Here is a 25,247-nt window from a genome sequence, read left to right on the forward strand (position 1 = left end):
AATATCGAATTTAGCGCTACTCCTCTCGTCAGGGAGGAGTACAGAAATCGATTTAAAGAGCCCTTTATATCGATATAAAGGGCCTTGTAGTGTGGACGGGTACAGCGTTAAATCGATTTAACGCTCTTTAAATCAATTTAAACGCGTAGTGTAGACCAGGCCTCAGTCTCTAAGGTGCCACAAGTACTCCTCATTGTTTTTTCTCAAGTGTATGTCGTCGTCGTGTGAAAAACTATGGGGTCAGGAAGGCTGCCTGAAATTTCAATGTAAGCCTCTCAGCTTTTTGGCTAATGATGCCAGTTGAAAACAGGTCTCTTGTCTTCCATGAGGCCCAAGCTCAGAAGGTTTTGAAATACACCCTGCTGGCCAACACCCTGAAAGCCCAGGACTATAAGGTCCAGATCTACACCCTGGTTGTGGAAGCCCTGGGCATGTGGGGCACCCCACAACGACCCAGTGCTGAGAGCATGTGGAGTCAGTCTCAGTACTAGGGCAAGTAAACAAGACCAGCAGATTCCTTCCTTGATGAACCAAGGGATGCACCCCACCCATGTACTTATTCGCTGCACCAGTGGTTCATAAACTTTAACCACCTGTGAACTCCTTTCACTAAAATGTCAAGTCTCACAAACTCTGTCTTAAAAATGAATATTTCCAGGGATTTTTTCCTTTACCTGAGTATAAATTATAAAAGCAGTGATCTTGGAAATATAAAATTTGTTTTTATGACATGCTTATTACACACTATTTAGTATTATTATTTATCATTACAGTATTTTTATTACATTATGAAAATGGCAACACTCTTTCAAGATCTCATTTTTGTAGCTTGTATCACTTTAAATAAGCCTGTTATAAAACAAGGCTCCTATATTTCATCAAGGAGTATCAGATGTGAAACAGCATGAAGGTATTTAAGAAGCCAACTCAGAGTTCCTCCTACACAAGCATTCAGGTCTTGAGCAGTCCAGGCAAACAATGCAGTTACAACAAAGCTTAAAATTGTTCTTCATGATAATTTAAAAAACAATACTAGCTGCCTATTTAATTTAAAAAATAGCAAAAAATATCCACCTCCCTTTTAATTTCTTATGAGTCTTGAAGTTTAAATCTCAGTGTGATAGATATGCTTGCTTTGATCTGCTTAGCTCTTGGAAGTCTAGGGGCTCCAGGCTGCTGGCCCTGTGCTGCCCGGGTCCCTAGAGACAGCTCTGCTCGCCATTAGGGAATTTTTTCCCAAGAACCCTCTGTAATATTTCACGAACCCCCAGGGGCTCATGAACCCGTTTAGGAACCACTGTGCTACACCAATAGTGACTTGGACTCTAAATATATTCTATGGGTGGCATACCGAAGATCACTTATTTACCGATGCTTTAAAAACTCCCATACCCCAATCTGGGTCTACATTGATTATGTACTACGTGTGTATCTTGCGAACCTTGTAATCAGTATTTGTAATCTCTCATAACTCAAGCCTCACCCCAGATGTATGGTACCTTCCTTCTTAACTGTGTAAACTTGATTTTAAACATTAGTTTTAATACAATTTTTAAATCTCTTCTTAGTTTAATATCTGATTCACCTTTTCTTTTAGAACTATATATTAAATAGATTCTTGGAACACGGAGATGGAATAGGAGCTTGCTCCATCCACTCCACGCATCTATCTGGTATTGCAGTATCACCAGGAATGGTGCACCGCCCCCGAGGGAGACTATAGTGATTAAAAAATTGAATTTGTTTTAACTCTGAATCTTTTTTATATAACCCTTTTATTGTGATATTTTTAGGATATAGGTTTATTGATGTTATTTTGTGTGAGTTTATAGCCATAAGTAGGGTGACGAGATGTCCCATTTTTGGGGACTTTTTCTTATATAGGCACCTATTATCGCCCCACCCCCTGTCCTGTTTTTTCACCGTTGCTAACTGGTAACCCTAGCCATAAGTTTCTGTGTGTCACTGGAGGAGTTTTAAAAAGCTGGGATTCCACTTTGTGCAGTGAATGCTTTCAGCAGTGTGAGGAACAAATGAGGGAAGGTCTGTCACAGAGATACTTATTTTGTTATAATGTTGAAGCTCACCTGTATATAAATAACTGCATAGATAATTAGATGGACTTGGTTGTATTCTTCTTCCCACTCAACATCTGGTCCAGTAATCTTCGTTTGGAAACTCAACTGCGCCCAGCACACAGGGGCCCCAATTCTCCACGGCACAAGTTCAAAACATTAATACTTAACTTCTGGTTCTTACCATGTGTCTTGGGACAGGACACTGCACTTGGCTGCCCCTTTCCAACTGCTCTGCAGAGTGAAGCTTAAGCTATTTACCTCCTCTCCAAAGAGCTTTGGGAGGCGTGTACGTCATGCAACGTATGTGACGCTGTGCAGCGCTCAGCGTTACTCTTCTGTGAAAGGCTGGTTTGTGGGGGCTCGGTGGACCCCCGCCAGGCGCGCAGGGAGAGCTGCTCCTCCCTTGCACTTATTTGTTTTTCCACCAAGCTTTGCAATCACAGCCAGCAGGTGGCGCCAAAGCTCCACAGCTCCAACTGTAGAGCGGCAGCAGCTGCAAAAGTGAAGGGAGCGCTGGAGACTGAGCAGAGCTGGCTGCCGGGACCCCGACGCAGGGCTTGTCTACATAGGGGAATTGACTGGCCTCCTGTAAGCGGAGTATCAGAGGGGCAGCCCTGTTAGTCTGGATGTTTAAAAGCAACAGAGTCCTGTGCACCTTGAGCCTTCGTGGGTGAATACCCACTTCCTCCGATGCATGAGGTGAAGTGGGTATTCACCTACGAAAGCTCCTGCTCCAAAATGTGTGTTAGTCTATAAGGTGCCACATGACTCTTTGCTGCTGTAAGCAGAGTAACCACCGCGCTGTAGCTATTCCAGTATAACCCCACCATGGATGGCGCCATTTCCTGGGGTGCGGGGGCGCAGGTTCTGGCTCGCTCTTCGGGAGGAACCAGACACGGTCCCTGGAGGTGACCAGAGGCTGAGCTGGAGCGAGTTTCTGCTGGCGGTGAGTCAACCGGAGCTGGGGGACTCAGCGATCCTTCAGGTAATTCCTGGGCGGGGGGGCGAAGACCCGCGGAGGGCCCTGAGGGGAGGGCAATGAGGAGATTCCCGAGGGGGAGGGGTTCCTTTCCCTCCTCCCCTCTGCCCCTGCAAACAAAAGACCAATGATAACACCGCAGTTAGCGCCTGCCAAATTCGAACGCACAATACCAGGGCGCGTGCCCGCTCGCCACCAGTAGAGCGCATGCGCACTGAGATTCTCGCACATGCCTTCATCTCCTGCGCGCGCAGATTGCCGGTCATCCCGCCACTTCTATAAGCATGCACCTTCAGGCTCTCGAGCGGTCCACTTCCTCCCTGCGCATGCGTACTCAGACTTCCGTTTTATTTCCCCCTATGCTTGCATTCTCATATTCCGTCGCGTCTTCGTTTGCCTCACCCCCTTATTCATATTGCGCATGCGTGAATATCAACGTACCGCCGCCCCCTCAGACGGGCACAAGCTCTGGGCTCCCGCCACCCCCTCGTTGCACATGCGCATTCGGCTTCCTTCTGAGAAAGGAGGATTTCCCGGCATACCCCTGGTTCTTGGGTATTTAAGCCCTGGTTGGGGGTAAATTCGGCCATTTTGCTTAGGTACTGCTGACTGGCGTTCACTGGGTAAGTGTAGAGGGGGTAATTCGCGGCCACGCGGCTCCGCCTCGGGAGCCTCTCCTGTGGGGCGGGTGGCTGCTACCCACGGTACCTCGGGGATCTTGGGAGGGAGTGACACCCGCACCGGGCGGGGAGCTGCGTCCCGCGGGGTGGGAGGCGGGGAAAGGATCCGCAGCCATGTTGCGAGCCATGTGATTAGGTGTCCTGATTTTATAGGGACTGTCCAGATTTTGGGGCTTTTTGAATATAGGCTCATATTATATCCACTCCTGACTTTTCGCACTTAGGAGCTGGTCAGCCTGCACGTGGTGTATGGTGCTGGGGAGCGGGTGCTGCTGTGAGGGAGCAATGGGGAGGCTGGGGGCCCCCACAGGTGACACACAGTTCCGTGGTGGGGATACGTGCCCCGCCCCGTGTGTCGCCTCAGGTGCCCTCCCCACTATGGTCCTTTTGCCCGCTGTCCAGCTCGCTCTCCCCGCCCGGGAAAACCCTCCGGCGCCGCCGCTGCTCAGGGAGGTGGAGCCCTGCGCATGAGAGACCCGCCTGGAGCGCGGGCCTGGAGTGGCTGAGGGCGATTTCTCTGCAGGAGCCCTGGTTATGGGCTGAGCGCTCCCGACGCCTGGCCCTGCAGCCACCATGTGCCAAGGCACCAGCCACGTGCGGCGTCGCTCCTCCTTCAGGGGGCGCTCTCCCCCGCAGGGCCACCCTGGCCGGGACTCCCTTGCAGTCAGGTTCCTGGGGCGGAGGCTGTTCTCTCTATGATGAGACCTATCACAGACCTGTGCTGACAGCCCTGTGAGGACCCCAAATAAATCTGAGGAGAGCAGACCTACCCCCACCCCTGTGGCCAAGGGTATGAAGGGCAGCCATGCCATGATACTGGGGACCTTTAGGGGATCTTGCCCATGTTGGGGGGTAGTTTAGAGCTTTGCCCACTTTGCCATGGTGCTCATGTGTCCATTCCACGTTCCTAATGATATTTCTCTGTATGCAGGGTTTAAAACTCCTGACTGCTTGCTAGGTGAGTTGCAAATGCCTTCATGTATACTGGAGCTTGTGTAGCACTGGTTAGAGATGCACCTTCTCTCGCATTCAAACTCCTTCCCAGGCTCAGCCCAGCTCCTAGGGGCAGGTGTTTCTGGTATTTGGGACATTTAGGGTGGCCATAGGGTCCATGGTTAAATTTATACGGCCATAGTGTCATACTGTCTGATGTCTAAATGGCTGAAATTCCCAGATGCTTGCCTGATGTAGAAAGCTAGCTGAGTGGGGCATGCTACAGGGTGGGGTGTGGTGATGGTGACATGTCACTGTTAATGCAGCATATCATTGCTGTTAGTTGGGTGCCTTGGGAGAAGAGTGGTGTATGAAGTGCTGCAAAGATGATAAATGCTGAACTCTCTCTTTCTGAGGCTTCAGTGGAGAAAATCTTTACCAGATTCTGAGTGGCACTGACCTTAGCTCAGGTAGGTGTGGATTACATTTAGGTCTCTGTGGCCTGGTGCTTCAGCCTTGCAGGGAGTGAAGCAGGCTCTTGTTGAACAGCACCAGAAGAGAGCACTTGCCCTTAACATGGGGAGTGGGTAGACCAGGTTGCAGGAATGATGCTCTTGTAGGAGCAGGATTAGTGACTGCATGTTAAGGTTCATATGTGTCTCTTCTCAGGCATGGGTCTTATCATTCATGTGCATCTGCAGCCTCTTCACATGTGAGTAGTTGAGCTTTCTCCATCTGATAAAAATGATACTAGAACATGGGGTGGTCTGCACAGGGGAAACCAGTTCACTTACATCATGGTCAGGTGCAGCTTGTCTTCCCTAATGTGGATCGGATGGGAGCAGGGATACACACTGTTGCCTTGGGGCTTAAGTGGAGCCTCATCCACTGACTCACTGCCTGCTAGGTGGGTCTCCTGTGTGGAACAGCCTTGCCTCTCCAAGTATGCATCCCTCTTAGACCAGCAGAAAGTGCCCTGCTTGGCATGATGGCTGGGCAGGATGGAGGGGGATGGTCAGTGCTGGTTTGGGTCTGTATGTATTGGACTGATCCAAACTTTTCTCCTGCTCACTGCAGCAGTGCTGTCTCCCATGTTTTGGGTTTTCAGTAAATAGTAGTGCATACTGGGGCAGAATCTAAGTGTAGTGTGTTTTGTTTTTTTTTCTTTTGAGGATGGGGATTTGTGGCTCCGCAAATGGCTCTGACCATTCCTGTGTGCCTGGCAGCTCAATCCTCTACCCAGCTTGAGGACTGCTGTGGTGGTTGGTCAGTGTAGGGTCTGTTTCCCATGGACACAGTCAGGCTTCTGCTCCTTTGCTGTTCAGTGATGAATGCAAACAGACAAGCATATGGCTGAGTGTCTGTGATGCCAGCTTACTTCTGAGAACGTAGAGATCATCCTTAGGGATGGGTGAGGGACTTTTGGTCTAGGAATAGGGTTAATCTGCTCTTTCTGTTTCAGGTTACCCCCATCCCCAGATGGAGTCTAACCTCATACAGGTAGGTTTGGGAATTATTGGTCTCTGTGGGCCTGGAAGGCCTTCCCTGCTAAGGCTCTGTGTGCTGAGCATTCGCCTCTGGGTATATCAGTGCCCTAGCCCCCTTGCCATGTGATCTGAACCAGTTCCTCTGAAAAGTTTTGAAGAACATTGGTCAATAAGCATGTTAGAGTTCTGATGGCAGCTGGCCTTTGAGCCAAAGATGCTGCTCATCCAGACACCTGTCTCACAGGTCTCTCTGCTTTCCCTCTAGGTGAACTCCTCCTGGGATGAACACCTGTCTCAGGTAAATGCATCTCTTGCAGTGTCCCTAGCATTGTAGGGCCTGTCCAGTTCCTTTCTGTAGCTCTGGGGTGGGCCATTACTTTGATAGGTGGCAGTTTGAAAGGATGATACCATGTTAGCTGGACGACACTTGTCTCATGGCATTGAGTTACCAAAGCCCTGATCAAACTGCTCTGGCTCTGCTCCAATGAGCTGTGTCCCAGTTCTGTGCTCACTAACTGATTCTCTTCTCTATATAGGTGAGATGCCATGATGTGGGAAGGGTGAGTGACCTACGCAGTCATAGTGCCCCCTCTGTCCACTGTCCCAATGAGGAAACTTGTGCCTATCTTACTGGCTGTCCTGGTACCAGAACCTGCAAAGGTGAACCCACTGGTACCTGCAGCATGAGAGGAGGAGAACATGCTCCAAGAGGAGCAGTCTGATGGGACATTTGGCTGGATCTGACATTGTTCCCTGAGTGTAATGGCTGATTAACCCACCCCTTTTTCCCTATAACACTGTGCTCTGCGCACTGCCTTCTCAGGCAGGAGAAGCACCCTGTAAAACAACAAGGGGAGAGGGATATAATCCCAGAGCACCTTGTATCTGAGCATTGGGGTGATGAATACCACTCTCAAGCAGAGAGCAAACACTAATCAGATGCTCTGGTTCTTTTCAGGTTCCTGAAGTTAGTCTTGGCCAGCTCCTGATCCAGCTGCCCAGGTAAGGGTGCACACAGATCATCAGCTGATAGGTGGAGCTCAGTCCTAGCTGCCTGTTCCCACTGACATGATGAACTCACTTTGGAATCTCGTTCGGCTGAACATTGCTGTTGAGACTCTGACTCTGAGGCTTGGTGATGAACAGGCTGCAGGCATTGCCTTCTCAGGGAGCTTAGTCTGGGGATGCAAGTTTAGAATTCAGGGCCTCAAGGATTCAGATCAAATAACCTTTCTTCTCTTAGGTTAAAGATGCTGGAGTGGATGGCTGCACTGCACTGAGTCATGGGTAAGTGTCCTTCAGCTCTCTCCAGGGCTCTTTGCAAATGTCCCTTGCATAGAAGCATGCGTAAGAGACCAGATGCTGCAGTTGTCCCTGTGCAGCTCTGCCTGTCTGGTGCATGTGTTGCAAATGCCACTGAAATCAAAGTTTCCTCTCCAAACAACTGGGACAAGGGGCATGGAGGGAGTATAGCTTCCTGGTGGTGTCAGGGCAGCCAGTTCTGGGTGTGTTAAACAGTTGTGGTAGTGCCTAGGGAGTCTAGTCAGAACCCAGTTGTGGCAGGTGTGGTAAAGTGCTGTCTTGTGGGGTAAGAGGTGCTCACTGCAGTTTTAATGATGAGCCAAACTAGCTCACTTTGATTTTACTATAAACATGAAAATATTTGAACAACTGAGAAACTGCGCAGAGTGGGAGATGAGTTTGGGGCATGTGTGCTGGGGAGTAGCTGACTGGGTTGTCATCTCCCAGCAGGTAGCCAGAGGCCTGGGGTCTGAAGTGCCTGGAATGGTGAGTGATTGCTGGGCCTATGGGTGTAAAGGAGGGATGGGCAAGGAGTTGAGCAGAGACCACATCTGCCCCTGACTGTAAGCTGAATGGCAAGCTCTGCCCTATGGCAGGTGTCCTGTCCCATACTCTGGCTCCTCAGTGAGACCGCTACTGCCCCAGTCTGATCTCCATGACTGAGTGGTTCCCTCTGAGGCCAGGAGCCTGGTAGCAGTGTGGTCTGAGAACATGGTGGCCTGCTCCTTGCCCAGCCCTCCAACAACTGTTTCTTCTGTTTCAGGAGCCTTGGAATTCCTGCCAGGGAATGGGCAGTCAGTCATTGGAGCTGCAGGTAGGCTGATAAGCACCAGTTGGGGAAGGGACTGGTTAAAGAGGAGCTCTGCTACCTCCATAGCAATACAGATGGGGGTTGGCCCCACTTGTCCCTGGCTGTGGGTGAGAGGTGGGTAGGTGTCATGTCCTGATGAGGAAACCAGGTCACGTCTTACTGTCCATGCTGGTCCAGAACCTGCCAAGGTTGAACCCACTGGGCCGGTGGAGAGAGAGGAGGAAACTGTGTTCCAAAAGGAACTGTCTGATGGGACTTGGGCAGCATAGAGGTGAGGGGTGGGGTATGCCATGGGAAGCAGCTCTCCTGCAGTTCTCTGCTTGTTTCTCATAGGGCTGCCTGGAAGCATGGCTCATCCCAGCACAGCAGGTGAGTGCAATTGCCACTGACTCCTGTACTTGCCCCGTGTGCTGATCCTTTCCCATGTCCAGGGATGAGCTGTCTCACTCCTTGTGCTGGTGCACCCACCCCATAGCATGGTGCCTTCTGCTGGAATTTACTAGCTCCACCCCCATACTGGCCCTCTCCCTTTCCTCGGGCATGTGGTTGAGTATATGATGAACCATTTACCGCCCCAGTCTGATGCTGGTGACTGACTGGTACTTTCTGATGCTCGACCCTGGGACTCTGTCTGTCTGCCGCTGCCCAGGGGCACTCCTCTCACTGGTCTCCTTCCCTCCTGCAGGTTGGAGCATGTGGGCCAGATGCAGCTTTGCCATCACACCTGCTCTCAGGAAGAGCTCTTCCTGCTCAGCTGTGACAAACCCAGCAGCAGCTTAGTGTTGATGGGGGTAGCCAGCCCCTTAAGTGTGTGGTTCTGTGTGTACTGATTGTTTAAATAAAACATCTCTGCACAGAACAGCTGGAGCCTTGGGGTATGTCTACGCTACCTGCTGGATTGGTGGGTAGCAATCGATGTATTGGGGATTGATTTCACGTGTAGTGTAGACACAATAAATCTATCCCAATCACTCTCCTGTAAACTGCTGAACTCCAGCGGTGTGAGAGGCAGGAGCAAAGTTGATAGTGGGAGGGGGGAAGCTGCGGCTGTCGATCCAGTGCCGCAGGGATGCAAAGTAAGCAATTTTAATTCGATCTAAGCTACGTCGACTTGATTTTCTCTCTTCCCCCCCCCCCCCCCCCCCCCCCCCCCCCCCCCCCCCGCCCCCCCCCCCAGTGTATACCAGGCTGCTGGAGTGTGCATGTGGGTTGGCTGGTATCATGCTGGGGAGGAGGGAGAGTTACTAGGTGGAGTTAAGGCCGTGCACAACCATACCTACAGTGAGGGATTACAGCTCCCTGGACAGAGCTTAGAGGTGGGCTGTGCTCTTATGCTAAAGAAAAGGAGCCTCATTCTGGCTTGCAGACCCTATAGAGCAGGGGAGGGGGTTGGTCTCTAGGCGAGCTGGTTGTGCCTAGATTGTCCTGTATCCTAGTGGCTAAGGCTGGTGCTCTTGCCATGCCACAGCAGGCTCTCTCCATCCCCAGCTAACAGCTGAGGCAGGACACTAAATGCATTCACTCAGCCCTTGCATAGCCTCAAGTTATACTGCTTACAATGGCAGTGTTGCAGGCACTTCCCTGTCCTTGGTTTCAGCCAGTATGCTGAGCAGGAGCAATACCCCATACCTGACTGCTGTGTGACAGGGCCAGAATGCGGATCTTCAGTGTGATACCTTTATTAGTGTCATGCTGAGGGCACTCCTGGTATGCTCTGGTTCAAGCAGGTTACCTGGTTCTAGCACTGACACCCAGTTCCCCATGGTATCCAAATACCAACCCTTCAGAAGTGGTGTGCTGAGTCTTATTTATTCACTCTAAGGTTTTGTGTGCTGGTAATACATTTTAATGTTTTTTTAGAAGGTCTAAGTCTATATATTATATAATTAAACTAGTGTTGTATTGTAAAATAAACAAGGTTTTCAAATGTTTAATTTCATTTTAAATAAAGCTTCTTAAAATGTTGATCTTATGCTACAGGCCCACTCAGCCCACTGCTGGTCTGGGGTTCTATTTACATAGGCCAGCAGCAGGCTCAGCGAGGCCTGTGGCTGGGACCCCAGACTGGCAGCAGGCTGAGTGGTTCTGGCAGCTGGGATCCCACTGGCGGGAGCCAGTGGATGGAACCCCAAACCAGCAGGGGGCTGGTGGCCAGGACCCTAGACCAGCCATGGACTGACCTGCTCAGCCCACTGCTGCTCAGGAGTTCCATCCACTGGCTCCTGCCAGTGGGATCCCAGCTGCCAGAACAGCTCAACCTGCTGCCAGTCTGGAGTCCCAGACCTCCCCACATACAGGAGGTACCTACCTTCTCCCTGGTTTTGGCCATTCTCTTCCTCTCTCTGCACTGAGCTGAGGGTGGGAGTGCACTGAGCATAGGGCTGGGGGTGAAGGGTTGGGCCAGGAGCTAAAATGAGGGAGGGGGCTTGGGCTGAGGCAGGAGGTTTGGGTGTGGGGCACTTTACCTGGGCAGCTCCCATTTGATGTGAGAGGTGCAGGTGGGAGTGGGGTGGGGTGCAAGAGCTCCCATTTGGTGCTCCAGGTGGCAATGTAGGGGGTGCAGGACTCAAAGCAGAAGGGTAGAGTCAGGGCTGGGTAGGTGTAGGGGTGCCAGAGTCAGGGCTAGGGTTGCAGGGGAGGGGGGAATGAAGGAGTCAAGCAGAGGGGCTGCATGTGTATGAGGGAGGTGTAGGGCTCTGGGCAGGGATCAGCAGAGTTTGTGTGAGGGGGTCAGGCCTCAGGCAAGAGTGCTGGGAGTTTTGGGGGGCAGTCACCCAACTCCCCTGCTCCCTGGGACCCCACCCCCTATCTAAGCCTCCCTGTTCCTTGTCTCTTGACTGCCCTGACCCTTAGCCTAGCCTAGCCCAGCCCAGCCCAGTCCAGTGCAGCCCCCTGGCACTCACATGCCTATCCAGCCACTTCCTGCCTCCTGACAGGACCTCCAAACTCCTGATGCATCCAGCACCCCTGCTCCCTGCCTGTCCCAACCCCTCTCCACACCCCTCCCTCCTGACAGGACCTCTCAGAACTCCTGACTCATACAACCCCCCAGCTCCTTGTCCCCGGACCCTCCTTGCTTCTGTTCACCTGACTGCTCTGACCTCTATCTAGTCCCTGCCGACTCCAGGACTCCCATGCCCCATCCAGAGACCCCACCCTGTCCCCTAATTACACCCCTTTACCTAATTCCCCCAGCTCTGGACCCCTTACCATGAGGTTCCACGCAGCCAGATATGCTGCTTTGCAGGAGCACACAGCCCTGCCCCTCAAAGCGCTGTGCAAGGCAGCATGGCTCCAGGGGAGGGGGTAGTATGTCTGCCTCCCTGTGGAGCCGCATGCAGCCCCAACCCCCACAGCATTGCGTGAGGGGGCAGGGCTCCAGGGGAGGAGAGAAGGTGGGAGAGGGGCTGACAGCTTGCTGTGCCGGGATTGTGGGGCTATTTGCCCACTGTGTGCACATTGCTATGCTTCTGCTCCCTGCCCCTGCTGAGGGCAGAGGAGAGCGGGCTGGGCTGAGCAGGATTTTTAATGGAGACTGCTGGGACTCTAGCATGCCAGTGTGCCATCTTTGGCAAGTGTCCCATCTGTTGCTGACCCCTGCTCAAAACACAGAGATGCACAGCTGTTTTCTCCCTCAGCTATTAATCACTTACTCTGGGTTCATTAATAAGTGATTTTATTAAGTATAAAAAGTAGGATTTAAGTGGTTTCAAGTAATAGAACAAAGTAAGTCACCAAGCCCAATAAAGCAAAAACATGCAAGTCTAAGCCTCATATACTGGGAAATGGATTTATAGGTACTATCTCACCCTCAACAATGTTCCAATATGCTGCTTTCACAGACTAGACTCCTTCCTAGGCTGGGCCCAATCCTTTCCCCACTACAGTCCTTGTTACCACCAGGAGCAATCTCAGGTACTAACTAAGGGTTTTCTCATGACTGGCCAAGTCTTTGTGCTGCTCCACCCCCTTTATAGCTTTGGCACAAGACAAGAGTTCTTCGTTTCTCTAGATCCGCCCCCCTCATAAATGGAAAAGTGCCAGATTTAAGATGGATTCCAGTGTCAGGTGACATGATCACATGTCATATGAGCCCCCAGCCTCCATTCTTCCTGGGCTGGCTCACAGTACATAGGAAGGTTTGCAAGTAAACTGAGCCATTTACAGTTCATTGCTTCTGAAGCACCCTTCATGACTTCCACTTAAATTTATATTACTGATGTAAACATATGATCCTCCTAACTTCAGACAGAAATAATTCATGCAAACAAATAGGATGAACACAGATTATAAGAACAAGAGTACTTGTGGCACCTTAAAGACTAACCAGTTTATTTGAGCATAAACTTTTGTGGGCTACAGCTCACCTCAGAATAAACTGGTTAGTCTCCAAGGTGCCACGAGTACTCCTTTTTGTGGATACAGACTAACACAGCTGCTACTCTGAAACAGATTACAAGCTTTGTAATGATACCTTACAAGAGACCTTTTGCATAAAGCATATTCCAGTTGCATCATTCAAAATCATAAGCATATTTTCATAAAGCATATAGAGTGCAATGGCACAGTAATATCTTACTGGACCCATTTCTCTGGGTAAGAGAAGCTTTTGAGCCACACAGCCCTTCAGGGTGAAGGAGACTTTCCTCCCTTGTATTTAGTTTGAGCCCAGCCTACTCCAGGACTGCTGAGGAGTCCATGTCTATGATGGGCTGGGACCCTCTGCCCAAACCCTGGCTGGGAAGCTGTGAGATCCGTGCTCCAAGAGCTGCCCCAGGGCAGGTGTGTGGCCTTGCCTAGGCTGTCATGCTAGGTTCTAAAGCGTGGATTCTACAGCTCCATCAGCTCATAGAGGAGAAAGCTATGTGTGTGGGATAGGGCCAAGCTCCTGGGCTCAGACTTCTTTGGGTGCCTGATGTGCTTAGAGCTGGGTTGGGCCCCCCTCATGCTGAAGAAATTCTGGTTTGCACATGCCAATAGAGCACTAGGGGTCTCTCCCTGCCCCCTCAAGGTACAGAGGTGCTGGCTTGGCACCTGAGCCGTGTGGGATGGCCCTAGACAAAGCCGCCTGGGTATAGCAATCTCCCCAGTGGGCCCAGCTGTGAGTCACCAGCTCTCTTCCTCCCCACTGAGACTTTGCTGGGGAGCCTCTGCAGTTGACCATCTGGCTGATGGGTTCCTGGGTGCAGTAGATGCTGTGAGCAGGGAGGGGTTAACCTGTCTGAGCCTGTCACAGCAGCTGCATGCCTGACCCTGGGGAGCCCAGGATTAACAGGCAAACTCCCACTTCAGCCAAACCTACTGCTAAGTGGGGCCTTGGCAGTCAGCCCTAGGCTTGCATCTGCCAGGGCTGAAGCAAGTAGCTGAGACCTGCTCACCATGGTGGCAGCCATTTGGGGCTCTGTGGGAGGGGAGCTAGCTGTGCCAGCACATAGCAGCGGGCATTGTGTCCACCTGAGCAGGTCCCAGTGCCCAGGCAGTGCCTATTCTCTGCTGCTACTGAAGGCAGGGAAGGTGAAAGCTGCTTAGGGTGGGGAGAGCGCTACATGAGCTAGGTGTATGTGTGGTCTGTGTTCACATACTGGCACCCACAGAGGAATATGCAGGGAAAGTGAAAGCCCCTCCATGCCTGCTTCTCTACCTTGCGGTCACCCTTCTGCAGGGAAACGGGGGGGCAGGGTGGTGCCCTGAGGCACTGGGGTAGGAGGACATAGGTCCCAGGCACTGGGGGGTCGAACGCAGCAGCTGGCAAGGTACAGGGCCCAGTCTTTGGGGTGGGGATATGTGAGGCCTTTGGCTCAGGCATGGGGGGGAGGTTTGGAAGTTGGGGTGGTGCAGATGAAGGGTCAGGTCTCAGGCTCTGGGATGGGGTGCTGGGATGCAGGCTCAGCCCTTTGCAATAGGTTTCTGCTCATGAGTGCTGTGGTGTCGGATGTCAGGAACGTGAGGGTCTGGCCAAGGTCTTTGTGGTGTTGGACCTGGAGGTGCTCCCTAGAGGGAGCATGGCTTCCCCCTTCAAACTCATTGTGCGTGCGCACACGCACACACACGTAACACACACCCGTAACACACACCCATCCCCATTTTCCCCTGAGGCACCTGCAGGACCGCATGGACAGTGGGGACCTGGGGCTGCTAAGCCAACACACCTGCCTTTGCTTTGATGTCATCAAGCCATTCCAGGAGGTGGAGGGTGTGGATTAGATCTGTGTCTGGGCCATGTGCCGTAGGGGTGCTGCCTGCCCAGCCCTGCTCCTGGCATTGCGCTGACCACCCTTCCTGGCCACACTGTGGTGCAGCCTGCCCCTGCCTTGACTGCTAGCAGCAGGAAGCCAGCTGATCCACAAGCTCTGGAAAGCAGGAACCCAACAGGCCACTGCTCTTGCTCTGGCTTTGCTGAGACTCCCATGCTGTCTGGGTCTGATGGGAGGAACTTGCTCCTGCAGAGGAGGGGCCTAGACAGACTGTGACCTCATAAGGGATGGTATTTGTGCTGCTCACAGAAATTCAGAGACCCCTGGGCATGCACGTTTTCCATCCTGGGATAGGGTGGAGCTGAGATGGACCCTGATGCTACCATTTCTGCTGACCTCGCCAATCCCTACCCTCTGTGTATCAGCAGTAGCTTGTGTAGGGAGGGACCATGGTCCACTAGTTAGCTTGCTAGGCTGGGGCTTGGTAACCCTGGGTTTGATTTCCTGTTCCTCCGCAGATTCCATGTGTGAGCTTGGACAAGTCACTTAATTTTTCCATGTGCCTCGGTTCCCCATTGGTTCAATGGGGATAATAGCATGTCTCTACATCCCAAGGGGGGCTGTGAGAATAAATATATTAAAGCTGGTGAGGTGCCCATATTCTGTGATGATGGGGCCAGGGATAGATGGATAAATCCACCCCTCGGGGTGGCTCCAGCTGTCTCTCTGTTCCTTCCGTTCCTTGTACCAGGTCTCTCTTCCATCTTTGCTGTGGATGAGGTCTGTATTGTGAGAATGCCTAGGCTCTGCCAGCCCCCTAGTATCTGAGCATCTTCCATATTGGCCACAGCAAAATCCCTAGTGGACTTAACAGTATCTCTGGGGCATCGTTTCCTGTACCAAAACACAGACAAAGCCAGAAATTCCCATCCATGTCAGTAGAGATGGGGAGGTTGCAGGAATGGGAAAAGAGGGGTTACTCTGTGATATAAGATATATGCGAAGGTGGAATTCTTTGACTTGAAGGGGCCATTACTGGCTGTGGGGATGTTCACCAATTAAAATACATGGAGGTCAGACTCTGGCCACAGCTGGACTGACTCTTTGCCCTTTCGTTTTTGTCTTATGTCAGTTGTGAAGATCTATTATTATTGTTCAGCAACTCCAGTGTAAATAAATTGTTCTATGGCTGTGTGTCAAATGCTCATTTTACTGACATTTAATAACTAGGTTTGACTCTCCCAGTCTAATTATTTAGAGTTAAATATAAAAAAATGAGGCACCAACACAATGTGCTGCGTCTCCTCCCATATCAGTTATGAGCATGTGTATAATAATAGTGCCTAGAGACTCCTAACTTACATCAGAGTCCCCTCTTGCTTGGTGCTGCATAAACCCAGCCAAGATCAGGGACTCCATCAGACTGGGCACTGCACAGACCCTGACTGAGATTGGGTCTTCTGGTCAGACACAGCAAGAGACAATCCCTGACCCAGTGAGGTCAGGATCTAAACAGCCAATAAAGACCATGCTCTGCTCCCTGACTCCAAATTCCCGCCTGCATCTGGTGGGGAATCAAGCCCAAAGCGGGTGGTAAACTCCATCTAAGGCTAAATACCGGCATGAGACCGATAGTCAACAAATACCATAAGGGAAAGTTGAAATCAACTACTCTGGCTCACTTATTGCTATGACTCCTCCCCCGGCTGCTGTGGGAGGTGGGCAGAGAGTGGGGACTTTCCACATTGGGGAGGGGCAAAAAGGGTGCACACCATCTGCTCAAGCAACACACGAAATCTGGGTTGGTGGGGAGGGGGAGCGTGCACAATGAACAGGCAGTGGGGGGAACGTTGCGAGTAGGACTAGGTGTAGGTAGGAAAGGGTTCGGTGAGACACCAAGGAGCGGAAGCAAATCCGTCCCAGGTTTGTCACGAACCGCGAAGTCTAATACACATCCGGCTTCCGGCGTAACATTGTAAGCGGTCCGGCCCCGCCCTACTTCCGTTCTGTTTTAGCACATTCCGGCCACCTAGGACAGACAGGAGGGAGCGAGCCGGAGCGGATAGAGAGAGGCACCGAGTCAAGATGGCGTCTTCGGCGCGGTGGAATCACGTGTGGGTTGGATCCGAGACTGGCATCCTCAAAGGTATCGGGGAGAGGCGGCCGTAATGGGGGGGGGCGGTGTTGTCCCATTCTCCCCTCCCCCCCGGTTGTGACCATTTCTTGTCTCTCTCCTAGGGGTGAACCTGCGGCGGAGACAGGCCACCAATTACGTGGCGGCCTCGGCGCTGCGCCGGGATGAGGGCGTCTGCGCCATGTGCTGGGGGGACCCCTCCGAGTCCGAGGTGAGGGGCCCGGGGCGGCGGCGGGGGAGGGGCTTAGGGTGACCAGCTATCCCAATTTTATAGGGGCAGTCTCGATTTTTAGGTCTTTTTTTTATATAGGCTCCTATTACCCCCCGACACACACACCTGTCCTGATTTTTCACACTTGCTGTCGGTCACCCTAGAGGGGTTGCAGCCGAAGGGTCAGGGCGGCAGTGAGAGGGGCTGCTGTCGGGGCGCCCCTTGACCACTCTCCTTCTCCAGATCCTCATCGGCTGCCTGGATGGGTCAGTGAAGCTGTTCAGCACCGAGAAGGGAAAGTTCACAGAGTCGCGGCAATGTCTGGGCGGGGAGGGCTCATTCTGTGGCCTGGCCGTGCATGACAGGTGGGTCCCGTGCTCTGAACCAGGCAGCTGCCCCCCAGCTCCCTTGTGCCTGTTTCCAGCTTTTTATCTGTGGGCTCATCTAACCCCAGGTTTCACCCATCCCCCTTGTTCCCTCCCGCCCAGGATCAGGCCCATCTAACTCCAGGTCTCTCACATTTTCCTCTTCCTAGGAGACTCATGGATCTCTCTATCCCCAAGTGTCCCCCTCTCCGTCCCCACCCCATCAGATCTGTAGCCCCATCTAACCCTGGGTCTCACGCAGCTAACCCCTGGATTAGATCATTTACCCTTTCCTGCTCCCTGCCACCCCCAGGTTAGATGCGGGAGCTCCTTGAACCTCATATCACAACATGCATGCACATGCCTATCTTTGGATCAGACCAATGGGCCCATCTAGCCTGCTGTCCTGTCTCTTACAGCAGCTGATGTTGGATGGTTCACTCAGAGACTTAATCTACCCAGCTGCCAAAAAGAAATACACCCATGGGGGGAGTAGGCGAGAGAAGCATCTTTCACTCTCTTTGGGCAGGAGATTCAAGTTCCCTTTGTGACACCCATTCCTTGTCTGCCTATCCATCCATCTCACTCCCTAATTCCAGTAGTGAGTGTGGCCTGTGCCTGCTGTTAGAAACTAACAATGATTTATTTCTCTGTCCTCCCTATCTGGATTTTCTCCTTCTCACCCCCACTATTTGGCCGGCATGTGCAGTTCCATCATCACCTGTGTGGAGTCTGGTCTCCTCAAGGTCTGGCGGGATGCCTCATCCGAAAATGTAAGTCTCTCATGGGGAGGAGCCTGGGACAGTGGATGCTGGGTTGGTGGTGGGATATGGCTAAGTGGGGAATACTGCATTAGGAAGGAATCTGACCTGGATTAGGACTAACACTGTTGCCTCCCAGGCTGTTCCCAGGGAGTCGAGCTGTGTGGGGACAATTCCTGTGTGCTCTGTGGGGAGGGATAAGTGCAGTGGATCTCAGTCCTGCCAGGATCCCGGCACTCAGGGTTATCGTAACTCCCTCTTTTCTGCTGCCCCATTTAGATGGAAACCCAGGTTGGGGCTGGTGTATGCTGTATGCGCCAGAACCCTGCCCAGCCGCAGTGTGTGGGGACAGGTGGGAAGGAGAACGCTCTGAAGGTCTGGGACTTGCATCGGCCTGAGGAACCCATCTTCCGTGCCAAAAATGTGAGTGCTTGCCCTAGATGTTCCCCATACAAGCCCGTGCTCTAGGGAGCCCTGGCCGTACCCCTACCTGGCCATGGCCTCTATCAGCATCTGCCCTTGTGAGGAGGGAAGCCCTTGGCCTGGCCCTAAGTCTATATCCTACGCCTTGGGGGAGAGTCTGTCCTGACCCACCCATTGTTTCCTGAGCCTGTGCCCCACCATACACACTCCTCCTCCCTCCATCCCTTCCCCCAATCCCTGGCAAGATCTACATTTCATCTCCTGCCCCTGCCTGGAGCCCAGCACCCTCTCAGGCCATGTGGGAGCAAACCTGGCCCAGGCCTTGTGGTTCCACTTATCCTGCCTCACCCCTCTTGGCAGGTGCAGAATGACTGGCTCAATCTCCGGGTGCCTGTGTGGGAGCGTGACCTGCAGTTCCTACCTGGCTCTGAGAAGATTGTCACCTGCACTGGGCACCACCAGGTACGAGCCTGAGGGGTGGACTGGATGCAATGGAGGGATTGGAGTCTGTAGGAGGGAGGTGATATTAGGGTCTGGAGGAGCGTGTAGGGGGGGATTGGGTTCTGAAGAAGGTCTGGGGAGGGACTTGGGAGGCGGTGGGGGTGTGAGCTGGGTTGAGGTGGGAAAGGGATCAGGATCTGGGGAGCCCGCAGAGGGAGGGATGAGCAGACTGGGGTCTGAGAGGCTGGGAGTAGAGGGAGGGGGACCTGGGGAAGGGGAGGTGCAGGATGGTGTTTGGGGTAGGGGAGATGGGAAAGGGGATCAGTCTGAGGTGCAAACAGGGATGAGGGATTATGGAGCAGGGGGACTGGAGGGAAGAGTTGGGGCAATAGAGGTGTTGGATTGGGGTTTGGAGGGCTTGGGCAGATGGGGAAGGGGAATCAGGGTCTGAGATGCAGAGGGAAGTTCTGGGGGGAGGGGCATTCAGGTGTTTGGAGGGTTTATATCCTGACAGTAGCTGACCTCAGATGCCCCCATCTCATCTGCTTGGGGCAGAGTGGTTGTCTGCCAGGGAGCGGGTGTGCAGGGCCACTTTGATGCCCTCTCTGTCTCTCCCAGGTGCGGCTGTACGACCCCAGCTCCCCACAGCGGCGCCCTGTGCTGGAGGCGACCTATGGGGAGTATCCCCTCACAGCCCTCTCCCTCACCCCTGGTGCTGAGTGAGTCACTCTCCCTGCCGGCTGAGGGGGCGGGGGCACTGAACACAGTTGCGGGAGAGCAGTGCAGTGGTTCTGTGGCTTGGGGTGAGGCATCGACTATGAATGCCAAGGGCAGGCAGTTGATAGCTATTCAGAGCTCAGCACCAGACCTCCATTTGGTTCTGTTTGGTGGGAGGCAGCACTGGCTCCTGGGTCAGAGCAGGGGGGCTGGGAGCCCAGGCTCCTGGATTCTGTTCCCAGATCTGAGTGGAGAGCGGGTTGGGGTGGAGGGGAAGGAGTTGTTGATGGCTCCTTGGTGGGTGGTGAAGTGCAGAAGCCTGGCTGGGCAGTGGGCATCCCTGTGACCATGGGGTGGGCAATTAAAGTGGTGGCGCCTGTCCTGCCTGTGCCTGACACCCATCTTCTTGCAGCTCTGTGGTGGTAGGCAGCTCACACGGGGACATGGCTGTCATCGACCTGCGGCAAGGTGAGCAGGGGCTGGGGCGAGGATGCAGCCCACAGCGCTTTGCTGCTGCCAGCCTCAGGGTATGGGGGGGCTAATGTTGAGAGGGAGTATGGGATTCTGTAGGGGAGAGGGAACATTGTTCGTCTTGGGGCAGGGGAGAAGTCTAGCCTTGGGGGTGGAGGAGGGATTCATGGGGGTGAGGAGTCAGGAGGTAGAGGCTAGGTTGAAGTTGAGTCAGTGGACAGGGTGCTACTGGGCCCTCTGGCTTGGATCTCTGGAGGTGGGCTTGGGGGCTGGCTCAGTGATGGTCCATCTCTCTCTGTGGCAGGACGGTTGGTGAAATGCCTGAAAGGCTTTGCTGGGAGTGTGCGCAGTGTCCAGTGTCACCTAACCCTCCCACTCGTGGCTTCCTGTGGCCTTGACCGATTCCTGCGGGTACATAATATCGAGGACAAGCGCCTGGTACACAAGGTGAGAGCTGCACCCTCGCCTATCCCATGCACAGCACCCCTGCTGGTAGTGCCTCTGCTGCCATTGCTCTTGCCACTCCCTACAGTGACCCCTGCTGGGAGAGGCTGGAGCTGCAGTGATTCCTTCTCCCTTATGGACATGTTGCTGTATCCTGATCTCTGACCCCTGTTGTTTGCAGGTGTATCTGAAGTCCCGGCTGAACTGTCTGCTGCTGACCAGCTGTGAGAAGTGGGAGGTGAGTGTAGTGGGTGGGGAGGGAGCAAAGGGGGCTCCCTCTTGGGTGTGGGAGCTCCATTTGTGGGGTTGCTGCATCTTGGCTGCCTCTCTCCTGGCTGCATTGTTATTGGGTTGAGGGCTGTTGGGGGCGTAGAGCAAGGGAGAGACCCCACGGCCGGGGCCTCCTGCTCCCCTAAACCTGCTTAAGGTAGTGGGTAGGGACCCTTCCCTTGTGTTTCTACAGGGGTCCCTTCATGTAGTCAAGGGACTGCACGGGGTGCTGCTTGCTTTGACTGTGCCTCCCTCAACACCCCATCCCCTCCAGGATGAAGACCCTGAACCTACAGCCCCTCAAGCAGATGTGAAGGAGGAGGAAGATGAGCTGTGGGATGGCATGGAGACTGTGGCTACCAGAACAGTGCTCAAGCGCACCGTGGACCCCAATGTCCGGGAGATCCAGCTAGGCAAGCATCCCAAGAAGCAGAAGAGAATGAGCCCTGGGCCTTGAGGAGGGCGCGTGGGGAGCCTGTGCCCCAGCCAGAAAGGATAATGAACTCGCTCCCCACCCCAGCCATAGGGACTCCTGGTTGGGCAAGGGGAGGGGAAGCCTCATGTCTCTGCTAGCCAGAGGCACCAGCCTCTCCCCTGCTGCTGAAAGGGATGGGGGTGAAGGAGGGGTTTAAATGTGCCAGCCTTAGCTGGGGTTGGCAGGGCCCTAACCTCTCAGAGAATGCTGCCCCCCGCCCCACCTCCCCCCTTGGACAAATGTACATGCACAGGCAGGTTGAGCTGGGGGCAGCCACAGCCCACTGAGGGGCTGGAGGGCAGAGCTGGGTCCATTAAGGCCCATTCTTTGGGCCAGTGAGAGGGGAGAGGAGCAAATATTTGGGGTGAGGGATCTGGACCTACCCTTGGATCCCCAGGCTGTAACAGCTGTCACACAGCTGTGTAAAAAGAACCTGTAACCATGCCTTGTCCTGGAAGTGTGTGTGTCTGTGGGGGGGGGGAGTGAAGTGGGTGGAGCATTGGCATGAGCCCTGCTCTTTCCTAGATGGTCCAGTGTCTGTAGGGGGAAGGCTGCTCCCAGGGTGGGTATTGGGGGAGGGGCTCCTGTACATGACCCCGCCCCCCATCAGCTCTCCATCCACGTGCAGCTGGTCTGTGCCCTAGCCATTGGCTGTCCCCTCTGTGCCCTGCCCGCACCCATGGAGTCTCCTACAGGGCCCCTCCGCTCTCAGGGGCCTGTCTCAGCTGGGGTGGGCAGGACACGTGGGAGACGCAGCTGCGAGCTGCTCCCGGGGAGGAGCCGGAGGCGGGGCCGTGGTGCGGGCGGAGCAGCTGGGAGGGGTCCGGGGGAGCCGGCCTGAGCCAGGCGGGGTGCTGCGTGCAGCGGTTCCCCAGGAAGCGGGGCCGTGGCCCGGACCATGCCCTCGCCTGGAGACTGCGCCGGGGAGGCGCTGACCTCACAAAGCGCCCGGGCACCGCGCTGCGGCCGGAGCCGAGGGCTCCAGGTGGCGGCAGCGCACCCATGGGCTGCATGCACTCCGGCCGCAGGGCCCGCGCCGCGGAGCCGGACGGAGCAGAGGGGCCCAGTGGCACTGCAGGTGGGGAGATCCCTGCCTCGGGAGGGCAGCCCGGGGGGAGGAATCCCTGCAGGCGCATGTGACCCCTGCCGGAGGAAGGGAGGGGTCTTCAAGTGAGGGGCCTGGTGGTGGGGGCAGGCTGTGCAGGCGGCGGGGCTACACGTGTGTATGGGGAATCTTCGGGGGTAGGGGGAGATGGAGATACCAGCTCTGGAAAGAGGGGGATCATGGGACTTTCGCAGGGAGTAGGGGTCTACAGAGGGGAGATGGAATCACCACAGGGGAAGGCTACTGGGCCCTTCATGCTGCTCTGTGACAGATAGAAATCTCTGTCAATCTGTCCAGCTGGGGGGCTCCTTTGGCCCCCACTCCCTCCAGGTTACACTCCTAGCCCTGGGTCTGCTGGGGTTGCATTGCACTCTGTCTTTGGGTTTATTCTCTGGGGAAACTCGGAGCCAGTGAGGAGAAATTCCCATCCCTACTCTGCCCAGAGCAGAGTGGAATCTAGGCATCCTGATGCCCAGCTATCCCTCCACTGTGACCAGCTAGACCCTACTGTTCTCCTAGAGCCAGGAATAGAACCCAGGAGCTCTGGATCTCCGCCCTTCCACTGGACAACACTACTTCATGGTGGCTCTTAATTTGCCTTACCATAGAGCTTGTAAAGATGTAGAATACGTATAAAATTAGAGAATTAAAGTTAGCTTTAGTTTGGCTGAAGACATGTTGTAAAGAAAGACCTTGAAGGTAATGAGTTATCAGGCCAGAAGACATGAAGTAGGGAGGATCTCTGGTTCAAAGAGTAACTAGAAATGAAACATTTCTGAAGAGAAAGCCTCTGACTGCGGATGGTTTAAAATAAGACAAAGAATCTGTTTTACAATGAGCCAGCATGGCCCTTTGCATTCCACACACCAGTGTTATTGAAAAACTTAGGGCCCATGTGAACCCACGTTTAGCCCATTTGTAATTATCTTAATCAGCTGCTTATAAATATTTTGTTACAGTCTGAATGTGGTAAATTGCTTATTATTTAGGCTTTGTAGGCAATTTGTTTATTTGGCCTTTGGATTTAATAAAGGAATTTATGGTTGAACCTGTATCTTGATAACCTGTGTAAATAATAACTCCAATGTTCTGGCACCTGTGGCAGGACAAATGACAATAATTTCAGTTGTTCTAAACTCCAGAGTGAAGGGGTTGTGACCTATCCTCTGGGGCAACATAAGAATGGCCATACTGGGTCAGACTGATGGTCTGTCTAGCCCAGTATCCTGTCTTCTGACTGTGACCAGTGGCCGATGCTTCAGAGGGAATGACTAGAAGAAGGGGGCATTTATCAAGTGTTCCATCTCCTGTCATCTCCTCCCAGTTAGAGAGTTAGGACACCCAGAATGTGGGGTTGTATCCTTGACCGTCTTCGGTAATAGCCATTGCTGGACCTATTCTCCATGAATCATTGAATTATTTTTTAATCCAGTTATATTTTGGCCTTCACAATATCCCCGGCAATGAGTTCCACAGGTTTACTGTGTGTTGTATGAAATAATATTTCCTTTTGTTTGTTTAAAACCTGCTGTTTATTACTTTCCTTAGGTGACCCCTGGTTCCTGTGTTATGTGAAAGGATAAATAACACTTTCTTATGCACTTTCTCCACAATATTCATGATTTTATAAACCTCTATCATATCCCCTCTTAGTCATCTGTGGTCCAGGCTGAACAGTCCTAGTCTTTTTAATCTCTCATATGGAAGCTGTTCCATACCCCTCATCATTTTTTGCCCTTCTGTGTACCCTTTCCAATTCTAATATATCTTTTTTGAGATGGGGTGACCAGAACGGCACACAGCATTCAAGATGTGAGCATACTATGGATTTATATAGTGGCACTATGATATTTTCTGTCTTATTATCTGTCCCTTTCCTAATGGTTCCCAACATTCTGTTCGCTTTTTTACTGCCGCTGCACATTGAGCAGATGTTTTCAGAGAACTCTCCACAATGCTCCAAAATCTCTTCCATTTAGATCCCATTGTTTGGTATGTATAGTGGGGATTATTTTTTTTTTTCAATGTGTGTTACTTTGCATTTATCAACACTGAATTTCATTTGCCATTTTGTTGTCCAGACACCCAGTTTTGTGAGATCCCTTTGTAGCTCTTCGCAGTCTGCTTTCAACGTAATTGTTTTGAATAATTTTGTAAAATCTACACCTCACTGTTCACCCCCTTTTCCATATCATTTATAAATATGTTGAACAGCACTGGTCCAAGTACAGATCTTTGGGGGACCTCACTATTTACCTCGCTTTGTTCTGAAATGTGACCATTTATTCCTACCCTTTGTTTCCTGTCTTTTAACCAGTGTGGCAAATTGCCGGTATTGTTCTCTGGGTCTCGCGCTTTCTCTTCCCTGGGGTAGGTTCAGGGCGCTATTGCTTGCCTCTGAACCAGTTCTTAGTCATTCCCCTAGTGTCCTTGGAGGAGGGGAGTGGAGAGGGAGGGACCTGGACCCGCCCTCTACTCCAGGTCCCAACCCAGGGGCCCTGGGGTTGTGGTGAACCACTTGACTAGCGGTTTCTTCCCTGGTTACTTCCCTCTCATACCCGTCAGCTTGTGACAGGCTTCTCGCCTCTCTTCTATACAAGCCTGGTGCCCCTTACCTAGGGTTTTCTGTAGGGCTCCCAATCCACTGCCAGCACTCCTCCAAACCTTCTATTTCTCTCTGGACAAACTCTTCTCTTCTGCACTCTGCTCAATCCAAACCTTTCTCCTTCAACTACCACCCCCGTCTGACTGAAGCCGGGGTTTATATCCCATGACTGGAGTCAGGTGCTCTAATTGAGTCAGGTGCTCTAATTGGCCACAGCTTTCTAGTTAATCTAAAGCAAACCTTCTTCCTTGGCAGGGAATAAGCCCGCCTGCCAACACTCTTATGCTGCCCTCTGGCCATGCTGTATCAATATCTCCCCCCCCTGCTCAACACCAAGGGTTGGCTACTCGGGACGGAAGGC

At 52.8% G+C, this 25,247-nt stretch overlaps 2 protein-coding genes and 10 non-coding genes across 12 annotated transcripts in view; all 12 read left to right on the plus strand.

The window, feature by feature from the left end:
• Nucleotides 1-1,520: 1,520 nt before the first annotated feature.
• On the plus strand, nt 1,521-1,707 carry LOC116836354 (U2 spliceosomal RNA). Its single transcript, XR_004376442.1, has one exon. It is a non-coding gene; the product is annotated as a U2 spliceosomal RNA (small nuclear RNA).
• Nucleotides 1,708-5,048: 3,341 nt separating this feature from the next.
• On the plus strand, nt 5,049-5,124 carry LOC116836321 (small nucleolar RNA SNORD26). The gene has a single exon (XR_004376429.1). It is a non-coding gene; the product is annotated as a small nucleolar RNA SNORD26 (small nucleolar RNA).
• An 865-nt stretch (nt 5,125-5,989) lies between these two features.
• Nucleotides 5,990-6,058, plus strand: LOC116836312 (small nucleolar RNA SNORD27). The gene has a single exon (XR_004376427.1). It is a non-coding gene; the product is annotated as a small nucleolar RNA SNORD27 (small nucleolar RNA).
• A 217-nt stretch (nt 6,059-6,275) lies between these two features.
• On the plus strand, nt 6,276-6,352 carry LOC116836367 (small nucleolar RNA SNORD28). Its single transcript, XR_004376448.1, has one exon. It is a non-coding gene; the product is annotated as a small nucleolar RNA SNORD28 (small nucleolar RNA).
• A 406-nt stretch (nt 6,353-6,758) lies between these two features.
• On the plus strand, nt 6,759-6,885 carry LOC116836335 (small nucleolar RNA SNORD22). Its single transcript, XR_004376434.1, has one exon. It is a non-coding gene; the product is annotated as a small nucleolar RNA SNORD22 (small nucleolar RNA).
• A 336-nt stretch (nt 6,886-7,221) lies between these two features.
• Nucleotides 7,222-7,291, plus strand: LOC116836325 (small nucleolar RNA SNORD30). The gene has a single exon (XR_004376430.1). It is a non-coding gene; the product is annotated as a small nucleolar RNA SNORD30 (small nucleolar RNA).
• A 474-nt stretch (nt 7,292-7,765) lies between these two features.
• On the plus strand, nt 7,766-7,837 carry LOC116836360 (small nucleolar RNA SNORD29). The gene has a single exon (XR_004376444.1). It is a non-coding gene; the product is annotated as a small nucleolar RNA SNORD29 (small nucleolar RNA).
• A 239-nt stretch (nt 7,838-8,076) lies between these two features.
• Nucleotides 8,077-8,140, plus strand: LOC116836332 (small nucleolar RNA SNORD31). The gene has a single exon (XR_004376433.1). It is a non-coding gene; the product is annotated as a small nucleolar RNA SNORD31 (small nucleolar RNA).
• A 260-nt stretch (nt 8,141-8,400) lies between these two features.
• LOC116836339 (small nucleolar RNA SNORD22) lies at nt 8,401-8,525 on the plus strand. The gene has a single exon (XR_004376437.1). It is a non-coding gene; the product is annotated as a small nucleolar RNA SNORD22 (small nucleolar RNA).
• A 292-nt stretch (nt 8,526-8,817) lies between these two features.
• LOC116836327 (small nucleolar RNA SNORD31) lies at nt 8,818-8,886 on the plus strand. The gene has a single exon (XR_004376432.1). It is a non-coding gene; the product is annotated as a small nucleolar RNA SNORD31 (small nucleolar RNA).
• Nucleotides 8,887-16,312: 7,426 nt separating this feature from the next.
• On the plus strand, nt 16,313-23,329 carry WDR74 (WD repeat domain 74). The gene is made up of 11 exons (XM_032798981.2): nt 16,313-16,610; nt 16,703-16,809; nt 17,053-17,174; nt 17,884-17,947; nt 18,215-18,358; nt 18,719-18,820; nt 19,418-19,518; nt 19,929-19,984; nt 20,292-20,434; nt 20,613-20,669; nt 20,976-23,329. Exons 1-11 carry the CDS (start codon nt 16,550-16,552, stop codon nt 21,156-21,158), a joined length of 1,140 nt encoding a protein of 379 aa, XP_032654872.1. The 5' UTR covers nt 16,313-16,549; the 3' UTR covers nt 21,159-23,329.
• The window catches only part of STX5 (syntaxin 5), a 27,210-nt gene continuing 24,145 nt past the window's right edge, over nt 22,183-25,247 (plus strand). The window contains exon 1 of the mRNA XM_075073094.1: nt 22,183-22,254. The gene's annotated coding sequence lies outside the window, so the exon portion shown is untranslated. The remainder of the gene's footprint in view (nt 22,255-25,247) is intronic.

Source organism: Chelonoidis abingdonii, chromosome 17 (assembly GCF_003597395.2).
Source record: "Chelonoidis abingdonii isolate Lonesome George chromosome 17, CheloAbing_2.0, whole genome shotgun sequence".
In the NCBI taxonomy this organism is placed as follows: Eukaryota; Metazoa; Chordata; order Testudines; family Testudinidae; genus Chelonoidis; species Chelonoidis abingdonii.

Bases quoted from the DNA above. Each gene is read 5' to 3' on its own strand.
- WDR74 (XM_032798981.2), top strand. From the start codon at position 16,550: ATGGCGTCTTCGGCGCGGTGGAATCACGTGTGGGTTGGATCCGAGACT. The intron at 18,359-18,718 runs GTGAGTGCTTGC...CCCTCTTGGCAG, and splicing joins CCATCTTCCGTGCCAAAAAT to GTGCAGAATGACTGGCTCAA. The intron at 18,821-19,417 runs GTACGAGCCTGA...TGTCTCTCCCAG, and splicing joins CCTGCACTGGGCACCACCAG to GTGCGGCTGTACGACCCCAG.